This window comes from Spinacia oleracea, chromosome 5 (genome assembly GCF_020520425.1).
Source record: "Spinacia oleracea cultivar Varoflay chromosome 5, BTI_SOV_V1, whole genome shotgun sequence".
Lineage (NCBI taxonomy): Eukaryota > Viridiplantae > Streptophyta > Magnoliopsida > Caryophyllales > Amaranthaceae > Spinacia > Spinacia oleracea.
In genome coordinates, this window is record NC_079491.1 from 30,622,537 (window position 1) to 30,632,042 (window position 9,506).

Here is a 9,506-nt window from a genome sequence, read left to right on the forward strand (position 1 = left end):
TAACTTAGGTAAACTTGGTAATAGTGAAATCCTCGCCACTACTCGTTTCCGTGGTCCCCAGCAGTACCTAAAACGGAAAACAAAACGGTGAGCCGAAGACTCAGTAACAAGTTACCCTAGCATCGTAACATCATTTCAATTCATTTTATTTAATAAACAGGGAGAATAGAATATAGTAAAACATTTAATAAATCAATATTTCAGAAGCATCATTTCAAAAAAACATCATTTCAGGAACATTAATTTCAGGAACGTCATTTCATTAATCTTTTTCCTTTTAACAGTATTTATTCTGGTCGTCATGTCTTTACAGGAAAACATGGTAGGACGTCTCCTACGAACAGGGGAAGCCAGTGCTTCATAACAGGGGGAGTCAATGCTCCATAACAGGGGAAGCCAGTGCTTCGTTTCAGGGGGAACCTTGGTTCCATATCAGGGGAAGCCAGTGCTTCTTATCAGGGGGAACCTTGGTTCCATATCAGGGGAAGCCAGTGCTTCTTATCAGGGGGAGCCTGGGCTCCATATCAGGGGAACTTGACCAGTTCTTACACTTTTATTTATCATGTTTACATTTCTTTTAATCGAACATTAATCAGGAAAATCTCAATCGTTCAGGGTGGTTCAATAAACCATTAAATCTCGTTATTTCATAAAATCATTTCTTTCAGGAATAATAATTCATTAAATCAATACTTTGCATAAAGCTGCATTATCGTAAAACAATTCAATCAAATCATACTTGTAATCCCGCAATTCATAAAACATCATTATAAAACATCAATCATTCATAACATCATTCATAAATACATTTCGAAGGGAATGCGGGTACTAGCAATAACCGTTACCTCAACCGTAGTTTTTATACTCCCTGTCTGATGGATCGTCCTTCCTGAGCCCCGAGTCCAATTTCTTTCAACATATCGAATTATTGAATTAGTATTAAATTAATAAATACTTAAAAATAATAATAAATTTATAGTTAGTGAAATTTTTGAAATAATGAATTTAATAAAAGTATAATTTTATAAATTATTGAAAATATTATTAAACGAAATTTCAATCAAAGTTTCATAAATCGATTTACATGAAACATTATTTAATTTTATCAATTAACGAAAATATTATTTAAATCCAATTTTCAGTCCAAAATATAAATCTGAATTTATCATTTAAATTTCATTTAAAACAAATAATAATTGATTAACATGAGTGCTCTAGAGAGAATGGAGCTTACTTTAGGATATTGGGCCTAAGACAAGAGTTGGGCCATAATGTGAAAAATGAAAGAACCAAGTTCCAATTACTGGAACTCGTTCTCTCCTCTTTTTTTTTGAAACTGACGCGAAGAACAGGGGAGGGCCGAGACAGGGGAACACGAAAGGGAGGAGGAGAGGAAGAAGGTGGCGGCGGGGATCGGGTTTCTCGGTGTCGTTGGGTGGTACCGGAACCTCGCCTGGAAGGAGTCGGAGGTGGGGTGGTTCCGAGGCGGCGGAACAACAAGGGTAGGGGAGAGGAAGGTCGAACAAGGCAGGGGATGTTGAGGGTGTTTCTGGGCCGTTCTGGGCGGCGGCTCGCCGGTTATTGGGGACGGAGGTGGGTTCACACAGTGGAGAGGGTGGCTGGGAGCGGTGGTGCGACGCTGGTGGTGCCGCAAGAGAAGAAAGGAGGAGGGAACAGGGGAGTGGGTGGCTGCGGGAAGGGAAGAAGAATTAGGGAGGTGTTGCGGTGGTGATCCAACGGAGCAGCTAGGTGGTGGAGTTGGGTGGTTGACAGTAGACAATGGTGGTGGCAGCCACCGGCGATGGTGGTGGTTCGAACAAACAGGAAACAAGAAGGGGAGTAAAATTGATTTCTAGTTATTGAAATTCAACTTGAAATTGGAGTTGATTGAATGAAGAATTGGGGCAGACTTTGATCTGATTTATAGTTTTAAGTGGAGTGAAAGAGAAGCTTAGGTCCTTGGGGAGCAAGGCATGAACATGGACTGAATTCAGGGAAGAGAGAAATGAAGAAATTCTTCATTCTTGCTTGGTACGTGGAGAGCAAGGAAAGAAAGGGAAATGGAATTTTTGGTGCTCCAAGGGCATTTTCGTAATTTCACATTATTAGGCCAAAATTCAGAAAATTGATTTCTATTATTAGGAAATTAATTGGAATAGAAATGGTTAAAAATAAGTTTAGAAATAATCTCTTTAAAAAAAATATCGTTAACGAAAAATAAATTTAGTTTTCGAATAAAATAAGAACTTTTCGAAATTATCAAAAATCCGAAAATAATTAAGATTTAAAAAGGTCGTTAAGCTCGTAAATAAAAAAAAAAGAAAAATTATATTATAAAATCCGAAAAGTAAATCGTGTAACAAATCTTAGAATGTCAAGAGAAATAAAACTTCGTAATTTAAAAATAAAGTTCGAAATTAGGATTTAAAACGATTTTAAGCTAAATAAAAATAATTAAGCCTAATTAATCGAGTTTTAAAAATTCGGGGTATTACATCCCCTCCTTCTAGCGCCAATTGTTCCGGCAGCGGACTTGGAACAGGAAAGGGATGACTGACTCCCGACTGAGATTGTTGGCTGGATCCTGCACAGTGAAACCGTTAACTAGCCTCGGGGTTGATCCGAGAATTACCCCTCCGATGCTTAAGTCAGATTATGCTGGTAGCTCTGTAATAAATGCTTATAAGAATGATTGGGCTGGAATCGCGTACCTTTGGCATTGAGGGGGTCCGTATATATAGACGGGTTATTTGTACGGAGGACCCGGGTTATTACCCGTTGGTTCCGGATCCTCCCTTTCGGCTCTGATAGGTAGATGATGTCAGAGCAATGCCGACTGGGTTCTGTAAACCCTGGATGCCGACTGCACCTTTGGTGCTTCTTGTGAGTATATGTCTATGATACAGCTGTTATGGGTTGTCCTACCGGCATACCGGTAGGGCTACCCGTACAGCTAGTAACCGAACCAAACCGATATCACTTTTATATGGTTAAAAAGTATGAAGTACAAATCTCAACATAAATTGCATTTAAAAATATTAATGTGAAACTGATTAGTTTGTAATTTTATTATCACCTTTAATTATAAATAAAAAAAATATGAAAAGGGAAATTAGTTTCTTCAATAAGCTTACTAAAACATCATTAAAGCTTTAACACCACCACCACCACCACCACAAAAAAGAAAAATCAAAGTATCGCAAATGACAACAAAGTAAATAATGGGGACAAACTACTGTATAGGTTTCTTGGAAATTATTATAAACTATTCTTAGTGAGTATGATCGGCAAAGTGAACGCTAAAATACATTAATTCATTATGTGTAACTTTTAGCTTTACTCTCTTGTATGAATGTATTCTTTTGTAAAACAAACTATCTAATGAGGTTCGAACACCAGATCTTCAATTTGAATGATAATTATCATTACCATCTTAACCAACCACCAATTGTGGTTTTTCTCTTCACATTATTTATAAATAAATGTTCACATGAAATCTAAAACAAATAAATTTTTATGTGACTTTTAAATTTCTATATATAGACTATTTTGAAAAGGAAAAAAAAAATTAAACATTATGACAATCATGAAGAAACCTGATGTCATAAGTCTCATAAAAATCAACTATAGGATTGTCTTACATAGCTGCATATACATTTAATTTAGTGTTTATTAATTTGACGTACTTAGTTCCACGAGAAAATAAATTATACAAATTATAAGATGATATGATTGAAAACTTACTTGCCATGATAAATGACTTAGCGTGCATGTGTAGTTGACAAAATTAATGGATATTTTCCATTCTATAGAATACAAGTATTTTGGTCAAATATTGAGCTCAAAAAAATCTAAAACATTAGTTATTCAATGTAGCAACCGGGTATCGCCCGGGTCAGACACTAGTTTACTATTGAAAACCCGTACTGAAACCGAACTGTACCAAAAAAAATTTAGGTAATTATTTAACCGGTTAACGTACTGTCGCCAAGTTTTATGGGCCAATATCAACTGCTATTTTGTCCAACACTCGCTTAGAGGCCCGTACCAACCCCTACAAGTTTTACAATATTTTATCTAACAAAATGACGAGGCAACACAACTAAATCTCAATGCCATACTCACCCATCGCCAAAACAAACACTCGTCTCATCCCTCGTGGAGTCGTGGTGGATATACAATTTTCCCCATTTCCGTTCCATCACTCATCAAACGATTCAATTCAAACCTCCACAACTGCACCATTCCTATTTAATATTAATTGTCTGTTGGTTCAGTGGTGATTGAGGCTGAACTTGGTAGGGAGAACTCGTGTTCGATCCCCCGCAACAACAATTGGGAGGGGACTAAAACCTATCTACCCAGAACTCTCCCCGAATCCGAATTAGCCCTGAGGGTGAACCGGGTTCTAACACCAAAAAAAACCATCCCTACTTAATTGGATGGGTCATGGATGCGGGGCGGGTCTCCACAAAGCCTAGATATCCTAGCTCCAACACCAAAACGGACAGTTCACTGAATTTGGGAGGCAGACATTAGACATAAGTACTGAATTTGGAAGTGAGAAAGCCCAAGTAGAAAGAAAGAGACAACTTCTCCTTACAATTTAACCCATATACCACTCCAACACAAATCCTCCTTCCTACCTTTCTTCTCCCTCTAATCTCTATCATCTCCTTCAGACTTTGCACTGCAATTGTTTTCCCTGATTTCATCTTTCGGGTGCAATCTTTTCATGGTTGTTATCGGGCATTATTCATGGGAGCTCAGAAGAGCATCCATGCTGGTAAAGGTTAGTTGTTCTTTTCTGCTTCAATTCTCAAATGTATTTCAATATATGGATAAAATTTGAACTGGGTAATCACTAATCAGCATTTGATAATTTTGTTGTTCTTCAGCCAAAATTGATGTCAATGTTGATTTGAGTCACAAGCTATGCGCTGCTTTGATGCTCCCACATTTCAGGTTTCCCTCTTTTTCATTCAATTCAGATTATTGCCAACAAAATTTAGTCTTGCTAATTGTCCACTTTCCTTGTTTTAAATCTCTGCAATAGGAATTCTGGAGGTCCTCTTTCATTAGTTATTGGGAGGTAAGGGTTTTGCTTACTCTGAAAATTAAGGCACTTTCTTATAGTGTTACGTGTTAATGTTAACATTTTGGATTTGATTTTATGTCCAATTTGGGATTGAATTTGGCAGTTTATGCATCAAGCACCCTAATTTATTTGGTGGGAGTGAGAAGCTTGATGTGTTTTGGGACAAGGGATTGTATGACACAAATGTTGTGGTGGCCTATAGGAGGCCCAGACCTGAATGGCTTCCTCAGCAGTCTATTGTGCTTCAGGTTTGTCCACAACCAATGTTTATTACACTTCCTCATTAGCGAATAGGCTATAGTTTGTCATTTATCCATGGAATATTTGGACAATTTTTGGGTGGAATTTCTTATGCAAACTTATTCTGGCAAATTAGCATTCTATTGCACCTGAGATAGGAGTTCATGGTTTGCCCGTCGATAACTTCTCACAATCTGGGAGTGGGAGTGTGAATCTCTGTCGCTCTTCCGTGGGTTTAGAACTGAGCGAGCCAGCTAGCTCCAATTGGAGCAGTACGACCAGTGTAAAATTTGAGGTGAGGTAACATGTCACAAGTTGAGACTCTATGTTTGGGAATTGAGTCATCTGTAAGTAAAGTCTAAGATTATGTGCAACTTTTGATAAATCTTTTACCACATGCAGCATGTGCGCCCTATGAATGATGAGGGACGCCCTATAAACCGAGATCTTGATGGTTTTCCGGTGACTTGCAGGTTATTGAGATTTTCCACTTGAGTTTATTTTAAAACTTGTTTGGTGATCTACTGATCTGTTTTCCAAGGTGCTAATCCTGTTATCCGTGTGCAGTGGAGCTTCCCATGATAGCATGGTGGTTCTGAAGCAAGAAACTCGTTATGCCAGGGCAAATGATAAATTCTTTAGTCGTGTAACATTCTCAACTTATGATCTAAGATGTGAACTTCTCACAACAAATTATTTCTAGAAATAAGATGTGGTTCTGCTGCATGTCATTTAAATTGTTCTTGTTTTGGTTTCAGTTCAGCTTGCAGATAGAACAAGGAATTCCAATTTTGTATAAATGGCTTGTTTTTAACCGATTCAAGTTTGTTGGCACTAAGGGTATCAAGCTTGGGCCTTCTTTTCTATTGACAAGGTGAGGAATTTTACCTGGCTTACTGTATCATATTGCTATTGCCGAAACTCTTAGAAACTGGAATCTGATTTCTTACAAGAAGAATTTAACTATCGGCTCTCACCAGTTTCAGCTTCTTCGTTTTTTGCACATCTTTGTACGAACACATTTATGATGTTATATTTGCATTGCTCTATATATTACAGAGGGTTGCTCCTTGAATTCTGATTAAGGTCAAGCTAGACTTGTGTTTATTCAATAGTAGTTTCATAATGCTCAGATTGCTCACTTCCGCAACAACTTGTATCATAATCGCATGGGACAAAATCATTTCTGTTGTCAGAGTTTTGGTTTATGTTCATCTCCGAAATACAAAATATATGCTTTGTCATTTTGCAGTCATGTTGTATTCATATATGGTTAGCTTGTTGTACTTCTCTTCTCATTTTCTTAGATGAAATTCTCAACAGTATCACTGGAGGTTCCATTGTGGGGGATATGGCTCCTTACCAAGCATTTGCTATTGGTGGTCTTGGTAGTGTTAGAGGGTATGGTGAAGGTGCTGTTGGAACTGGAAGATCATGTTTGGTTGCCAACAGTGAATTGACTTTCCCGTTAGTAAGTATTTTCTTTTACACTTAGCAAAGTGTACATCTGAGATGTTTCTTTACTCTGTAGATGTTTCTTTAAATCTGTTGCAGATAGTTCTGCGTTTGATATTTTCACCTGGATTTTTTTTTTATTGTCACATAACGCTAGTTAACTCCTTTACCATCTGCTGCTTAGGCTTTATATTTTGTCCTTATACTTGGTTGGACCCTATGTGCCAGAATATTGTAACCGTCTTTCTCCATGTAATTTTAGTGACCTTCAGGATCATCCTAGACCAGTTTATTTGATTGTATCTTACTATCATACAGAGTATGTAGATTTTCCTGTACCTGGTGTTTATCCAATTAGTTTGATTGTTGCCTTAGCAATCTCACCCCGTGCTTCCCAAAAGAAGTGTGCTTTGTGATCCTAAAGTTGAAAACCAATGATTCTTGATCTCAAGGTTCAACACTTGTTAAGAATCTTCATCTTTCCCGACATTTCGGTTTTAAAGAGCCTGGCAGCTGCTTTAAATGCTTTTGCTGGAGGAATTCGGGTTCATGTACAAACACCAAAAAGTTTCTCGACTTGACTAAAGTTCATTTTTGTAGCCAAACTAATGCAGAATACAAAAGTTTCAACAGGAAAAAGAGCTTTTGCAATCTGAAACGTGCTCTAGAGTCTAGACCTGAGGTTTTACCAAATGTCCCAGAAGTGTATTGTGTTTAGGCTTCTGCTGAACCAAGTCATTGAATGAGCCTCTCAAGTTTTGATGCTGGTTGGACTTTTATTATTGGTAGGAAAAAGATGTATGATAGATGCATGGAATGTATGACTTGTTATGCTTATGTACTTAAAAATTTTATCCAATGTTCTTACATGTTTTTCTGAGAAGAAGGAAAACTCTCCAAGCGTATCCTCTGCTGTGTCTGTCTTCTTCTCTCTTCATATGCAAGATTATCTTTTACCATCTGTATTTATTATTCAAGTATTATTTGCAGGAGACTTTTCCCCCGCAAATGTTTGTGGTAGAATTACTTGGGGTTTACATGCTTGGATAATTTTGCTCCAAACTTGTAATTCTTTTCTGTTTGTAACATATGCATATTCCGGCAATCAGATATATGTATGAGCTCCTGGCATTTTCCCATGTATCCCTTAGACTTTTCCTTTTTTTTGTTTTAATCCCCAGAGCAAAATGTTTGACGGTGCAATATTCTTAGATTACGGATCTGATCTGGGTTCTGGTCGGCATGTTCCTGGTATGGTCTATCTATATCTATAATCTATCTAGAAATTTTTACCTAAAACTTTTCAGATCTTTCTTTCTGATCTTAAATGCGGAGAATATACTTTGTTGTTAACTTGGGTGCCTTTTTGGTGTTTGAAATTGACAGGAAACCCAGGGTTGAGACAAGGCAAACCAGGAAGTGGAGTTGGGATAGGATATGGCTTACGGTTCAAATCACCATTTGGTCACTTCCAGGTTGATTATGCTATGAATAGTTACCAACAGAGAACTGTCTACTTTAACGTCACCAACGTATCTTCATGAACGCGCCTTTTGAAGAATTTCCTGAGCTGAGATTTGCAGTATTTTTTAGTTTCCTGATATCTTCACCTACCATGTACAAGATGTTGACGATTCATGACGGTCGCATGAAATACAAGACTTGCTTTCATCATCAAGTGATCTTTCCATTGACACGAATCTCGGATGCAGGAAACTGAAATGGAATTTCTACTTGGTTGTCTCTCTCTTTCCCAGTTTTGATTCTCTCTCTCTCCCAAGGCTCAATTTGATCTTTAATTTACTAAGACAAGACAAATGTAAATTCCATACATATTCAGTACAAAATTCTTTGAGAATGTAATTTCATTCTCTACTCAGTTGGTGAATTACCTATCCTATGTTGATGCTTTCCTAGTTTAGCCACTTAAACACCAAACTTCAATCCATGGTGTCGGCATCAGACATTTAGTATCTTTCTATTGTTGTCTCGCTTCTCGTGGTTCCTGTTTTTATTTTTAATAATTATGCTAACCTTGAGGAAGAACTCCCGGAAAACCTCAGATGAGGTCAGTCAAAGTGCTCTTAAAGCAGTGGAGCAAGCTGTTTCGTGACGGCAAAGCCTTGCTCTTGACCATTAGATTAAAAAAAAAATAAAAAAAAAATCTATATGTGATTGACGATCTTTTGTATAAGACCAACTTCTTACCAATTAGTTATAATTTGTCCGTTCTTAAATTAGTTTTATTTTGACATTTTCACCCGTTTCAACTCAATATTTAAACGTACAAATCTCCAAATACGCTTGTTAAAAAATTATAAAAGTTTGATATTGTGAAACTAAATATTAAGACAAATAAAACAAGATCTGTGTTTTGAAATACTCGTTGGAAAGATATTAAAATATTCTCTTCAATTGTGAATAGTCTCAAAATTCCAAATAGGACAAATGTTTAAGAACGGAGGGACTACTTTATAATTAAATAGTTAAACATCACACATTATGTTCAATAATTATGATCAATCAAATTATTAAAATTTGCCATCGAATAGTTATATTTTTATAATGATACTAACGGTCTTATGCGTGAAATGCGGTCTTATAAGAGACCTTTTGTCTTTTATTATGTTACTAGTTGTTGGACCGTGCGCTAGCGCGCACGGTCCCCCAAGGGATACAAACATATGTTGTAAAAATATTGCGTAGAAAACCG

At 37.0% G+C, this 9,506-nt stretch overlaps 1 protein-coding gene across 1 annotated transcript; it reads left to right on the top strand.

Moving 5' to 3' along the window:
- The first annotated feature begins 3,848 nt into the window (after positions 1–3,848).
- Positions 3,849–8,672, top strand: LOC110797076 (outer envelope protein 39, chloroplastic). Its single transcript, XM_022002174.2, has 11 exons — positions 3,849–4,792; positions 4,899–4,965; positions 5,057–5,092; positions 5,202–5,346; positions 5,475–5,633; positions 5,741–5,811; positions 5,906–5,984; positions 6,097–6,212; positions 6,662–6,809; positions 7,975–8,044; positions 8,180–8,672. Exons 1-11 carry the CDS (start codon positions 4,759–4,761, stop codon positions 8,335–8,337), a joined length of 1,083 nt encoding a protein of 360 aa, XP_021857866.1. The 5' UTR covers positions 3,849–4,758; the 3' UTR covers positions 8,338–8,672.
- Positions 8,673–9,506: the final 834 nt, after the last annotated feature.